Consider the following 15,360-nt stretch of genomic DNA (forward strand, 5'->3'; position numbering starts at 1 on the left):
AGTACTGGAGCTTCAGCTTTAGCGTCATTCCTTCCAAAGAAATCCCAGGACTGATCTCCTTTAGAATGGATTGGTTGGATCTTCTTGCAGTCCAAGGGACTCTCAAGTCTTCTCCAACACCACAGTTCAAAAGCATCAATTCTTCGGCGCTCAGCCTTCTTCACAGTCCAACTCTCACATCCATACATGACCACTGAAGAAACCATAGCCTTGACTAGACGGACCTTTGTTGGCAAAGTAATGTCTCTGCTTTTGAATATGCTATCTAGGTTGGTCATAACTTTCCTTCCAAAGAGTAAGTGTCTTTTAATTTCATGGCTGCAGTCACCATCTGCAATGATTTTGGAGCCCAAAAAAATAGTCTGCCACTGTTTCCACTATTTCCCCATCTATTTCCCATGAAGTAATGGGACCAGATGCCATGATCTTAGTTTTCTGAATGTTGAGCTTTAAGCCAACTTTTTCACTCTCCTCTTTCACTTTCATCAAGAGGTTTTTTAGTTCCTCTTCACTTTCTGCCATAAGGGTGGTGTCATCTGCATATCTGAGGTTATTGATATTTCTCCCGGCAACCTTGATTCCAGCTTGTGCTTCTTCCAGCCCAGTGTTTCTCATGATGTGTGCTCTGCATATAAGTTAAATAAGCAGAGTGACAATATACAGTCTTGACATACTTCTTTTCCTATTTGGAACCAGTCTGTTGTTCCATGTTCAGTTCTAACTGTTGCTTCCTGACCTACATATAGGTTTCTCAAGAGGCAGATCAGGTGGTCTGGTATTTCCATCTCTTTCAGAATTTTCCACAATTTATTGTGATCCACACAGTCAAAGGCTTTGGCATAGTCAATAAACCATAAATAGATGTTTTTCTGGAACTCTCTTCCTTTTTCCATGATCCAGCCTCCCATTAAGACTGCAGACCAGAAATGGGATTCCTTTTGAGGAAGGCAGAGAGTCTATGAGTCTATGGCTCTAGTGAGATATTTTCACGTGTATGTTTCTGGCAGCTTTGCACCCCACAGGGGAAGGGGAAAGTGTTGAATTGGTGACAGGGCCACATTCAGAATGAAGAAAGCCTGGCCAAGAGACAGCACTTGGGGTAAGAGAATGTGAGGCCAGGATTAAAGCTGGAGAGAAACAAAAATCAGTGAGAGTTTCCTCTGAGAGGCTGTCTTCTGCCAACTGGGAAACTTGATACCATGACCTCCCCCCACCATTCTGCAGAGCCCCACTCTCCAGGACTCTGTGGTGCCCTTTGAATCATCTGTATCCATCACCTAAATGAGGAGCCTCCTTGTCTTCTTCATAATACAGTGGTTGACACACACAAATATTTGGGTGCTGGAGAGTGAAGGATGACAGAATTTGGCAGATCCATTACTTTGGGCACATGGAGAAGTTAGCTATTCAAACTTAGCATTTTGCACTAATTCAAATAGTCGACCACTTTGGTTTAGTTTTTTTTTTTTCTTTTCTTTCCTTTCCTTTTATTTTTTAAAGATGGTTGGCCAGGAACTAAAAACCTGTTAGCCCAGGGTTTGATCATTCTGTAAAGCAGGGTGTTCAGACAGCCACTGGCCAGAAACTCAGCAGGCACGTGGGGCTCCAGGTAGGCCAGATCTTATGGGGTGTGCTTTCTCGATCACACATGAAGCTTCTCCCAGCCCTCACCAGCCACCTTCTGCATCTAAGTGGCACACACTGGCCTTGCAACCCCACACCCCTGCCCACGACCCATCCCTCCAGAGAAAAGTCCACCTACCATGCCTCCTTGAACAAAGCAATAACTCTTAGTTGAAATGCACAGAACCATGGATTTCTTGGAGGGGGAAATGGTCTATACCAGATTGTCCTTCTAAGCCCAAACCATCTGATATGTTTTTACCATATGTGTGATGAAAAAAATTCTAGAGGAAAAGGAGGGTTTTTTGTTTTTTGTTTTGGTCTTGCTGCTGATCTATACAGGGAAATGAAAAGATTCTCCAAGCCCAGAGGGCTTCTGCACTGTCCATAAAGCAACTTACAGTTCCTGAATTGCCATAGTTGGTGTGAAAGCACTTCAACAAAGGACTGGCCAGTTTAAGCCAAATAACAATTTGACTCTGTCACAAGTTCGTCAGTGTCCCCAGTCTTTCTCTGCCTCTGTTACTGCCCGTTTCCTGGTGTGCAGTCAGATGGCTGATTTGGGTCCTCTCTTGTCCACTGGACATGAGTGCCATGCAGTCACCTCTCTAAGGTTTGGGATATGAAAAACAGAAGTCAGAAAGATGCATTTTTCCTCTGTTTTGATTACAGTTTGCTAGTATGTATACTGATATCTATAGTTTGTAAATTTGCTAATTATTACAATTATTGGTCTTCAGATATATCACCCACTGTCACTTGTCTAAGTCTGTGATGTTTATCATAATGAGGCTCCAGGACTGAAAGAGGAAGAAATTGGGGGTTACCCAGGGTGGGGTCAGACCTTGGTTCTGCTCTGTTGCCAGGACCTCTCTGTTCCAGGACTTTTCCTAGGATCCCCTCCTAGGTTGGGGGCAGGGACAACAGGCAACTCCAAGAACCCTCTCTGGGTGATCACAGCCTGGCGGAGTTGCTGGGCGCTGGACCGTGTGTACCATGTGGTCCTGGAGATAAATGCCAGGGTGCACTTGGCAGCTCAAATCTCCTTTACAATCGAAGCCAGTATTTTGATTTTGTTCCTGAAAACAGTCCTGCTCACTGGGGAATGTGGTTACGCCTGTCATTGCCCTTCTGAGCACACTTGAAATCCTCCACAAACCTGATCCAGTATGTTCACTGCAAACCAATTAACCAGGGAAGGCTTGCTTTGGGTAAGAAAACACTTCTGGGTTCCACTGGGACCCATGTCTGCAAATGGTTTTGCTGGCATGAGCTGCAGCAGAAAAGATGTTTTCACAGTCTCTGCATTTCTCCCTCTGCAGTTGGTCCCCACATTGGGCGATACTGTGGGCAGAAGACACCAGGTCGAATCCTCTCGTCGTCCGGCATCCTGTCCATGGTGTTCTACACGGACAGTGCTATAGCCAAAGAAGGCTTCTCGGCAAACTACAGTGTCCTGCAGAGTAGTGTTTCAGAAGGTCGGTATTGATGCCTCTTGCAAAGCCCTGCCTTAAATATTCTCTGCTCTTCCTCCTCACAGACCTGCAGCTCTATGAAACACTAAAGACGTGTTTTGTGAGTTGGAGTGCCAAGTGTTTCTCTTTCTTTTTAAAATGGTTTTTATGAATATCAGCAGAAAGAACTATTTGGGGTGCTTTCTTAAGAAAATTATGTGTGAGAAGGCTGCTTGTAAACCTCTGAAATTATGTGAGAAAAATTGGGAAATGCCAAAACTGCACCTAGAAACAATGAAATATGACCAGACCACCTACCTGGCACCCTCCAGTGTGTATTGGATCGAGAGTCTGGGAAGCACAGGTATTGATCTCTAATAATAAGGACCAGTCAGTATCAACATAGTTCATTGATGGGCAGGCAGGTAGAATGGGTGGTGTGTGGTAGTTTGGTTTGGAGAGACCCTGACAGAAGCTGTTTTTGTCTTTCTTACATGAATGAAAGTGGATATTCATGTAAAAGAAGTATGTTTCAATTTCTCTGATTACTTTCCATAAAAGAGAAAAGAAGTAATATGGTTTTGTATCTTATTAAAATGCTTGACTAACTCAGTCCTTGCTCAAAAGTCGATGTGGTCTCCAGCTTTTTTAAAGGCCTGAGGGAGGAAACCTGGAAGAGCAATGAATGATTTGGGTTTCATCAGTTTGGGCTGCTGCTGCTGCCGCTGAGTCGCTGCAGTCATGTCCGACTCTGTGCGGCCCCAGAGACGGCAGCCCACCAGGCTCCCCCACCCCTGGGACTCTCCAGGCAACAACACTGCAGTGCGTTGCCACTTCCTTCTCCAATGCGTGAAAGTGAAGTCGCTCAGTCGTGTCTGACTCTTGGCAACCCCATGGACTACAGTCCACCAGGCTCCTCCGTCCATGGGATTTTCCAGGCAAGAGTACTGGAGTGGGGTGCCATTGCCTTCTCCAGTTTTAGCTGCTAGGTTATCACGTAGCATAGGGAAAAGGCAGGTGAGTTTGGAGACCTCTTTTACGGATATACTCATGTCTTTTCTATCAGATCTTACTAGAAAAGGAAAAAAGCCAATTAAACTTCAAAATCTTCTTTGTACTTAATTTATTTGGTTAATTCATTCATGTATTTTTGTGCCTATTTTATATTCCAAATAACAAATCTAAAGCTTAAAAGTGTGAAACCAGTGAAAGAAAATCTTGTATGCCATAAAACATTATTAATTATGCTGGAAAATACAGAAAATGTAGAAGTTTCATTGGTTGAGGTTTTTCTGGATGGCTGAAAGCCTTCTCTTTAATCTCTGAAGGGTTTTTTTTTTTTTTTTGCACTTTGGTACTTTGAATTCACATTTTCCTGAACTTAATTATTCACTTCCCAATATCATAGTTCATATTTCATTTTTTGTAGAGTATATGAGGCCTAATGGAATATATGTATTTATGATTCATGGACATTATTGTGAATGTTACTGTTTATGCTGTAAAACTGTGGTGGTCTTTGGGACCCTATGATACTACAGTTTACCCCTGATGGGTACTCTTGTATATTAATAAGATAAACTAGTGGTGTTATTAACTATGGCCAGGTCAGGGCAGGGGAATAACACAGGGGAGTTTGAGAGAGGAGGCCTGAGCGCCAGTGTTAAGGAATCTGAAAGACAGAGAGAGAGTTAAGTTCTACTCAGCCCACCAGATAGGAGCTGTAAATAGACAAAGAGTCTTTTTCACTTTTATTAGGTCTTAGAGGAAATAGTAAAATTTTATTTAAATATAACTCTATGTGTATGCGTATGACATATCTGTATATGCTAACTTTGAAAGTAAATCAGAATATCCATCATTTCCTAAAAAGTCTCTAATAATATTTATGTCACCCTAAGCCCCAAGTATGAGCTCTTTATAGCCTTGATTTGAAGAATTCTTGCTGCGAAAATGCACATATCAGTGCTACAATCCAATAAGCCCCTTGCTGTCATCTTTTGTAAGATTTTGTGTGAACATCAAAATGAAGTTTTTAATTTTCCAGATCAAAAAAGAAAATATGCATCTTAGGTTCCCCTGCATTTTCCTGACTTTGGACCATTGTTTTTTCCCTTCAGACTTCAAATGTATGGAAGCTCTGGGCATGGAATCTGGAGAGATCCACTCTGACCAGATCACAGCTTCTTCCCAGTACAGCACCAACTGGTCTGCTGAACGCTCCCGCCTCCACTATCCTGAGAATGGGTGGACCCCGGGAGAGGATTCCTACAGAGAGTGGATCCAGGTATGTGGCTTCTGGATTGTCTATAAAGGTTGTTGAAAAAAATGTGCCATCATGAGACCTTCCAACCAGAAGGGCAAGGGGACACCGAATGTAATTACTCAGCAGAATTCATAGGATCAGAGAAAAGCGCAGGTGATTTCCCTGAAAACCCATTTAGCTTCTCGGATACTTGCATATGACTCAACAGAATCTGAGCACAGATGTCTCACTTGGGTAACAACTCAAAGATACGAATTTTTTTTCCCAACAGCTACACATTTTCTATTGATGTGCTTCCTACTTCAACAGATTTTTATTTCCTTAATGAAATATCTTAACTGTACTTGCAGGTGTGCATGAAGTCATTGTTTGATAAAGTGTTTGGTTTGCTTGTTTGCTCAGGGTAGAAGAAGAGAAGAATGAGGTTGAGGTTTACTTTCTCACACTGGTGTCCATGTAGCATGTGCCCAGAAAGTGGTTTGACAGCGGGTCTTGGTGTCTGGATTTCGTACAGGCGCACACATATTAAATGCACACATCTCCGTCCTTAATAGTGATGCTGGTTCTGCTTCCCCACTTTGATACTCCCTGCTTGCCTTCACCCTTCCACCCTCCACAGACTCCCCTCCTCTGCACCCCCACCTGGGCTTGTCTCCCAGCTCATCCCTGGCCTCACTCCCAAAGTCTAAACTTGCCCAACCTTGATGTCTGGATACTCTCACCCAAGGCCTGATATTCAGGTTCTTGACTTTTTCACCCATTGTCAAATCAAACATCATATCTGGCTGTGTGGGTTCAACTGTGGGCAAATTATTCAACATTTTTTGCTGAAGGATCCAGACTTCCTTTTCAGGAGTGTAGGCAGAGCCTGTCTTGCACTCATTTCAAGATATATAAAAATGACTAATTCCCAGGGAGAGTTCCTAAGTAAGAAAAAATACCAGGATGATTAATCCCCTCCTTTCTACATCTACGGCTGTTTCAGTCTTTTGAGCACAAATACCAGATTTTGTTTTACTTTGGAAAGGTCAATATTAGTTTAACATACACTTAAAGTGAAATGGCCTATTTCAGGAGGCTGAACTCACACTAACCTCAAAATGATAACACTGAGAAATGTGTAGAGGGTGAGAAAAGAAGAGGCTGTTACCTTGGGATCACTGAATCCAGCTCTAGATGAAGTCAGAAATGAAATGAACTTGCCTACGTCAAAAGAGCTCTTGGAGATTTCCCCCCCGCCCCCGACCAGTAAGCAATTCAGTGTGATTGACTTGCCTTCAGAGGGGTGCTTACGTTTTGCAGAGCTAAGCAAGTTTGCATGGTAATATAGTTGTCTTCTTGGTGACGTGGAGAAAACTCAATAATTTAGAGATGGTAGTCTTGCATGAGTTTGGAAAATGCAACGGTAGCAATTCGTCTGGGCAAGGAATTCTGTGTCAGTAGAAGCGTAGAGACAGAATGGACTCTCACAAAACATTTGTCAGTGGGATAGAGTTTACATCTCTCTTAGGAGTCAGGTGCCATTTAAGATGGCCCCAGAAGAAAAATCTCAAATGGTTCAGCTCTCTATCAAAGTATGGTTTAGATATGCTAAGTAACCAAAACCCCCCAGGCAAGAAGGTTTACCTCTTGCCAACAGTATCCCCCGCATCTCTGGTTGGCGTGCCTGTGTACGTGCTAAGTCAATTCAGTCGTGTCCAACTCTTTGTGACCCTGTGGACGGTAGCCCGCAAGGCTCCTTTGTCCTTGGGATTTCCCAGGCAAGAATACTGGAGTGGGTTGCCACTTCCTTCTCCAAGGGATCTTCCCCAGGGATCAAATCTGGGTCTCCTGTGTCTCCTTCATTCACAGGTGAATTCTTTACCACTGAGCCACCAGGGAAGCCCTCTCTGGTCAGTGTGTGTGGGGGTGAGGGGAGGGGTGGGGAACGGGAGCAGTCTGTCCCACATCTTCTCACACCAGAACTTAGTTGGAGGGAAAAGTCATCATCCAGAACCTGTCACCAAAAGGTGGGGAGCATGGCCAAGCAGGCTGGCTTCTGACACTCTGTCCAGGAGTGCTTCACCACGTTCATTGCCAGAGTGCCTCCCAGGACCACACTTAACTTCTGATGGGCAGCAAGGGAGGGAGGGAGAACAGATAGAAGTATTTGGTGCCAACACAAATGACACGTGTCATTCACGGGATAGTTGCCATGTACGGACTGTTTACTCTGTGCCCGGAATTCAGCTGGGTGCTTGACACATTTTTATTTAATCCTCCTAGCAACCCTGTGATGGAGGTCTAGTTATCGTGTTTCATCTTCGTCCTTGCTTCCTATACATTCAGGTGTATCCTGTGAGGCGTCGGTCTCCTTTTGTACTTTTCCTCGTGCTGAGAAGGCTCACGTGGGATGGGTTTGGGGGTGTCCTGTTTCTAAACTGAGAATGTGGGGCCTTTGCTCGTCCATCCCTTTGGGAGGTAAATGTCAACGACAGTTCACCTGGAAGGAAAATGATCGTTATCTCCTACCAGGGAGGGAGGGTGGCGCGGAGCTCAGCGAGTTCATTGCCATGCTAGATGCGGCTGTGTACATAGTGGGGGATCTTATCATCCACCCATCACCTAATTATGAATAATTTCATGTGTTTCCAGCTTTTCTGAAACTCCTTAGAAGAAGTGGGCTGGTTGCTTTCACTTGGTGGATGGCTAATAAATTAAGCCACAAGCACAGCGTAAGGGAGACGCAGGGCAGGAGGCACCTACCCGCCCCCCCACCCCCAGAGGACCCTCCGCACGGGACAGTCCCATTTGTATGCACAGCAGAATGCGGATGGAATTTGTTTTCTTTTTCTTTTTGTACCCCACTAAACATGTTGCTGTAGCAACAAGGACAAACACTTGCATGTGTTAAATTAATAAGGCAGCCCTGGAACCTGACTCTCCCTCAAGACAGGAACAGTCTTTGGTTCAATTGTTTTCTTTAGGAAATTACCGAGTGACATAAAAAAACAATGCGTCGTTAACCGCCGGTGTGGATGTCCTCTGTGGTGCTTCCTGTGGGATCTGTTGTCTGGCAGAAAGCTTAAGAACCTGGCAAGGGGCTGTGTAGTGAGGAGGAGCATGAAGGGAAGTCCCGACTTGGACATTTTCACGTGGTCACATCCTGGTCTGAAGGCCGTTTGGTATCCTGAGAGGCAAAAACCTCCTCTTGTCGATTGCAGAGTTAATCACTCTGTGAGCTTTGACCTTTTTTTTTCCCCAGAGTATTCCTTTCTGGTCTGTATCCTAGAACTACTAATCTTACTATTCTGTTCATTTCATCTTTATCTTCTTTTTGTTTCTGGTTAAGCAGTCAAGGATTCTGAGGAATCAGTATATCAGTGGTGCTATAAAAAATTCTTAATTTTCAAGCACATCCTTTGAGTCCAAGCCATTAACCTCGCTGACACTGAGTTTTATTTTCCTATAAAATAAAGGTAACCTAAGCTTTCCAGGTGGCTCAGCAGTCAAGTATTCACCTCCAATGCAGGAGCCGCGGGAGACGTGGGTTTGAGATCCCTGGGTTGGGAAGATCCTCCCTGGAGGATGGCATGGCAACCCACTCCAGAATTCTTGCCTTTAGAATTCCGTGGACAGAGGAGCCTGGCAGAAAGCTTAAGAACCCGGCAAGGGGCTGTGTAGTGAGGAGGAGCATGAAGGGAAGTCCCGACTTGGACATTTTCATGTGGTCACATGCAGCCTGCCATGGAGTGGTGAGCTACATACAGTCCATGGGTTGCAAAGAGTCAGACACAACTGAAGTGACTTAGCACTCTTGCACAAAGGTAACATAGCCTTCCTCGTTCAAGCTCTGGCAGTCTTGCCAGAGACAGTGGATCTCGGAGAAAGGCAGGCTCAGATTTTTCTTTTCACATCTGCAAACTAAGCGCATAGAATATGTGCCTGATCAGAAGACATGTTATCCTAAATCCTAGTATAGCCATTCACACACAAAGCAGAATTTAATTCGTTAATTATTTCGATGTTTTATTAATGATGGTGTTCACCGTGCTGTAAACAGATTTGTCCTTCTAGCTTTAATTAAAGCTCCTGGGAGCGCTTTCCTCAAAACAACTGTGACTTTTCCCTGATTAAAATGCCAGGAGACAAGAGAAGAAAAAAAAAGCCAAGAGACATAATGCCTGGATGGAGTATGAACTTTGTTGATCCGAAGAAATAAAAATGGCACTAGGGACTAATCGATTACTTACTACACCTTCTAATGACTTTAGAAATAGAATTACTTGACACACCAACTCAAGCTGAAACTCTGCGTGTCTCCAAATTTGGTAGCATTGTCTTTTGTTGGGGGGGGGGGGCGGGGATTGGTGCTAGATTATTCATGCCCTCACTTATTCCAGAGGAGCAGAAAGCAGCTGGCTTCTAAACCACGTCCTGCTTGGTTTGGTCCCTCAGCCCTATTATGGATTAATCCCATAGAAGAGAGAACTCTCTGAGAAGACCCTCTGTAGCTGTAAGAATCCGTCAGCAAGCCCCGTCTCTGTTTACTACATTTTCTGATTCATTCCAAGGGATGAGGAGAAGGAAAGTTCCAGAAGAGAGGAACTCATGCTAACCCCTCCAGGAGCTTGTTCCCATATTTTCCTTTTGCCTTATATGCATTTTCCTTGGATAATATTCCACATTTTCTAACTGAAGGAACTTTGAAAAGTGACACCAATAACCAAAGACCTTGGTGTAAGGAGATGAGCTGAACTGAGTCAAAACACGCCTACAACCCCTACCCCCTGCCACACACACACACATTCAGGGTTCACTCACTCACAGCCACAGCTCTGGGGTTGAAGAAAGTGTGTGCCCTCATTCAAGCTGGTCAGATCCAAGCGACCCTGAGGTTTCTTGGAGAATTTTAAAATTCATTTTAAGACACATTCTAACAACAAAACCTTATTATGTTTCTATAGCGTTTTCCCTGTCTAAAAGCCTCTTTTCAGACACTAAGACTAAGACATCCCATCTTAGTCTTAAAGTATAAGTGAAGTGGACCAGAGGTGTTTTTTAATCTGCATTTTCTCATGAGAAAGCTCAAGCTCAGAGAGGTTAAATGTTTCCTCAAGTCCCGATTTGGGGAATGCTACAACCTGTGGGGAGAGTCAGCCTCATACAGCCAAAGAGGACCTCCTTCCTCAGACTTGGGACTTGAGTCTCTGGGAACCTGGAGAGCTGGAGGGCAGGCGGCCGCTGGAGACTCAAAGCTCAGGTTCAGATCTGAGCCAGGCCCAGGTGTAGCTGGCCTTTGCAGAGCTCTTTGTTGGAATTACTACTTGGTTTTTTGTTTTTGTTTTTCAAATTTATCTACTTATTTTGGGCTGTGCTGGGTCTTTGTTGCTGCAGGCAGGCTTTGTCTAGTTGCGGCCATCAGGGGTCACGCTCTTGTTGGAGAGCACAGGCTCTAGGTGGGAGGGCTCAGTAGTTGTGGTTCATGGACTTAGTTGCTCTGTGGCATGGGAGATCGTCCCAGACCAGGGATCGAACCCGTGTCCTCTGCATTGGCAGGCAGATTCTTTACCCTTCCACCAGCAGAGAAGTCAGGATTTGGTTTTCACTTCCTTCTCTGTCCAGTACAGTAAACTGTACAGATTCTGAGCAAAGTGAAAAGCTTGGGCAGGTCTTAAGGCCTCACGAGTCACAGAAGAAATTGTCATGCCCCTCGCCAGGTTCCAGCCCCCAGCCTCAAGATCTTCCTTTTAGTCCAGGAGGGTCTTCAAGGTTCACTACCATCAGGCGCCTCCATATCCACCCAGGAATGTAAATTGTTGCTACCAGCAACCTCCATGGTGGTCCATCATGATTCAGAACCTGGATTATTCTTCTTTAACAAGAACAGGGGCTTCCCTTGTGGCTCAGCTGGTAAAGAATCCACCTGCAATGCAGGAGACCTGGGTTCAATCCCTGGGTTGGGAAGATCCCCTGGAGAAGGGAAAGGCTACCCACTTCAGTATTCTGGCCTGGAGAATTCCATGGACTGTATGGGATTGCAAAGAGTTGGACACAACTGAGCAACTTTCACTTACACTTACTTAACGAGAATTGAGACAGAACATCATTTAAAGGCATGGACCTGATGTCAAGAGCTGAGAAAGAGCTATCTGGACATCCTTGACGTGGCAAATGAAATGAAATAGTCCGTGAACTCTTGGAAATGTTCGCTCTGACACACAGCACTGCGACACGTTTTTATCGGATTTTAGGTGGGAGAAATGAGTGTTGTTTATTCGATTAGAAGAATTTGTTATCTGAAACCCTTGTTGTAATCTTTGAAGTTTTCCCCGGATTGAAAGTAGAAGCTGAAGAAATTTATCTTAAGGCTCTTGAATGTCATTTATTTTCACAAGTTTCATATCTCATTTTCTTTCCTTCACCACTTTTTTGAATGAGTCTTTCATTCTCTCATATGAATGTGTTGAGTGTGGAAAGGGATCTCTTATGAAACAGGTAGTGATATGTTCATACAACTAGTAGTTTCTAACAGATTTATAATGTGTGTTCAAAATCTGCTTGAATTGGACTAATCCAGAGCGAACATGTTATCTCAACTATAAAGTTTCTTGATTTTATCCTCACTATATAGTCAGGTCTTACAGACCGGACAGAGGGGCGTTTCCTCATCCGGATCATTGGTAAATTGCTGAAACCGCAATAAAATGCTTTCTAAATGTGCTACTAGAGAACTGATGAAAATAGCTGACTGGGTTGCCTGAATGTGGAGTGACACGTGTAAAATATAATGTGGGCAAATTTAGGGAAAATACAGCTGTTCAATTGAATGTTTATTCCCCAGGTACGCTCTGTGTGCGTGCCACTAATATTAAGTTGCTATTTTAGTGGAAACATTGATCTGGAAGGGAGATAATCTGCTTTTTTAAAAAGTCACCCAGGTGCGCCTTTGGTTTTCTTACCCTCGTTCTGCAGTGGCTTGTATTCCCTGCACAAAATAAATGCTTTACCTCCCACTTTTCATGTATCACAGACTTGCTATCTCTAGGTTTCCAGCCAGGAAGCTTGTATTCCAAAAGTTATTGTCTCCAAAGGGACTTGTCCTAATGTTTTTTCTGATACCTTGGTGGTTTGTGTTATAGAAAGTCATTTGAAAGAAATGTATAATAGGAGAGGTATATAGAGACAAAAGAAATTCCAAGGTTTCTATGGTTTTTGAAGGAGGCTATGATTGGGGAAAAACAGAATACGCATGTGACATAATTATTATTTAGACATTTTTAGCTGTCTTTTGGGAGAAGGCAATGGCACTCCACTCCAGTACTCTTGCCTGGAGAATCCTAGGAATGGGGGAGCCTGGTAGGCTGCAGTCCATGGGGTCGCTAAGAGTCGGACATGACTGAGCGACTTCACTTTCACTTTTCACTTTCATGCTTTGGAGAAGGAAATGGCAACCCACTCCAGTGTTCTTGCCTGGAGAATCCCAGGGACGGGGCAGCCTGGTGGGCTGCCGTCTATGGGGTCGCACAGAGTCAGACACGACTGAAGAGACTTAGCAGCAGCAGCAGCAGCAGCAGCAGCAGCAGCTGTCTTTTGTCACAGAGGAAAATATTGAGATGACTTTAACCATTTTGGTTAAGTTGACCACTTAATGTTAAAAATCAGTCAAAGGATTTAGTATTTCATGTCAATACACTTAAAAAAAATGTATGACATTTAAAGAAGACTCTTTGATTTTTATGATGAAGCATCACTGGGAAGACAGTGTTGAAAGAACCACAACAGTTTAGGTAGAATTACACTTAAAATTGGGCTTTCCTGGTAGCTCAGACAGTAAAGAATCCACCTGCAAGGTGAGAGACCTGGCTTCCATCCCTGGGTTGAGAAGATCGCCTGCAGGAGGACACAGCAACCCCCTGCAGTATCCTTGCCTGGAGAATCCCCGTGCACTGAGGAGCCTGCAGTCCATCGGGTCTACGGCAGACACGACTGAGCGACTAAGCACGAGCACCCTTATTAAGTTCGTTGGTAGAGCGTGAACCTTCCTTTTTGTCTGCTGTTTTGGTTTCTTATTGTTTCATACCAGTGTTGTTTATCTGGACCTAACATTCATAGCTAAATTCTAGAGGAGAGGTTTCTATATTTGTTTCCAGAATATCTTGACTTTAAGAATATGATTAAACAAAGGTGCAAACATTCGTTTGTCTAAATCCCTTAATTTGCATGCTTTCAGAGGGATTAGGTGATTTGTAAGACTACAGAGCAAGTTCGTGACAGAACGTGGGTTGGAATCTCAGTATTCTGGCCCCCGCTTCTTTGCTCCCACTCTGTTGTAACAGTATGAGAAAATGAATTTGGATCCTTTCTGAACATGGCATCTGAAGACCAAGCAACCACATTTAAATGCCAGTGTATCCCTACTCAGCTACTGATTAGTGACTGATATCTAGTAAATCGAACAGTCGCTGCAGAAGCTTTAATTTAAACAAATGATTGGACTTTGTCTAGAGCAGAGTTTCTGTGTCTGGACAGCCTTGACCTTATGGACTGGATAATTCTTTGTTGTGGGGCCTGTCTTGTGTGTTGTAGGGTATTTAGCAAAATCGTCCACCCACTAGAAGTCAGTAAGACACACATATATGCACACATACCCTCAGTCATGACAACCAAAAACACCTTCAGGTGTTGCCAAACGTCCTATTTGGGTGCAAATGTATCCCCAGTTGAAAACCACTGGTGTAGAAGATACCACATATCCTAACCAAGTCATTTTTTAAACATAATCAAACTGATCAGCATTTTGAAATAAAAAGTTGCTGGTTGCTTGGCTGGTTTTTGTCACGTTTCAAACTCTTATCATAGATAGGGTTTGAACAGAACCATAGTTCTTTTGTTTTCCAAAAATACAAATGCATCTGTTTACTTTATGCAGGAAAATACCATCATAAACCTGCTTGCTTGTTTATCTTAAAGCTTCACTATTTTTAGCTTTTAAAAGTGGACTGTTTTTAGCTAAATGAATACAGATGTTATTTCAGACGTGACTGAGTCTCAAAATGCACTGATAAGGATGAGACTAAGGAAAGGAAACACAAGGATAAACTCAGCAGTCATCATTGACAAGATTCAGGGAAAATAAGAGTGAAATGAGCTCTTCTACACTAGGACTCTGTGTGTTCCTTACCTTGATTTACCTGTTTGAGTTTTTCTTTTTGCAGTATATAAATCAACAGTTTTTGTTTGTTTTTTTTTAAACTTCAAAAGTAATCAAGAGTAAGGAACTGTGTTTGAAAACCTGTCTATTGCTTATTATCTTTTCATGGGAAACATATTACTAAGTTTCCAATTCTGAAATCTAAACAACAACAAGTAAGGAGCCATCAATTACCAGCCAGTTTTGTATCTGTGGACCAATAGGAAGGCAAGGTTGATGGTCTTACATCTGTTTTAGGTGAAAGACTGTTCCAGTCTGTGGTATTTAAAATTTAAAGAACTTCTGTTGTTATACAATTGGGAATCCTCGGGGAGTTAAATGTTAATGAAATCCATAAAGTGCACAGATTTTATGATACCAGTTTTAAGAAATTCCTTTGGTGGGGTTTGTTGATTTCTGCCCTGGCTTTAATAATTGTACCTTTTACAGAGTGTGTTAATGTTCACATATTGGAGAAATGACTACATTTATGCAGCGTGTAAAGCAGGACACAAATTTCTAAGCTTTGAATAACTTTAATATCAGAACTTGAAAGACCCAGAGCACAAAATGTGTGTGCTTCGGAATCGGCAGAACCCACAGTCTGAAACTTTTCAAACACATCCACAGCAACCTTCTTCAGAAAGGTGGAAAAGGTCCACGCTGGAAATTCCAAAGCCAGGATGTGCATGTGTCTTCTGTATATTTCTCATTTAAAGCACCATTTGAAAGCTCCATATCAAAATGGCAATTTTTATCCACATCAAAACAGCAATTTTGGATGCTGACCTGAACCAAAGACACACAAACACACACACACACTTCTTTCCTTTCTCCACAGCAAG

At 43.3% G+C, this 15,360-nt stretch overlaps 1 protein-coding gene across 4 annotated transcripts in view; it reads left to right on the top strand.

Annotated features, from left to right (window-relative positions):
- The window catches only part of NRP1 (neuropilin 1), a 146,335-nt gene that overhangs the window by 68,614 nt on the left and 62,361 nt on the right, over positions 1-15,360 (top strand). For all 4 annotated transcript variants that reach the window (XM_027976576.3, XM_027976577.3, XM_027976578.3 and 1 more), the window contains exons 5-6: positions 2,946-3,101; positions 5,198-5,364. In XM_027976576.3, coding sequence (XP_027832377.1) covers positions 2,946-3,101; positions 5,198-5,364 — 323 coding nt within the window. The remainder of the gene's footprint in view (positions 1-2,945; positions 3,102-5,197; positions 5,365-15,360) is intronic.

Source organism: Ovis aries, chromosome 13 (genome assembly GCF_016772045.2).
Source record: "Ovis aries strain OAR_USU_Benz2616 breed Rambouillet chromosome 13, ARS-UI_Ramb_v3.0, whole genome shotgun sequence".
In the NCBI taxonomy this organism is placed as follows: Eukaryota; Metazoa; Chordata; class Mammalia; order Artiodactyla; family Bovidae; genus Ovis; species Ovis aries.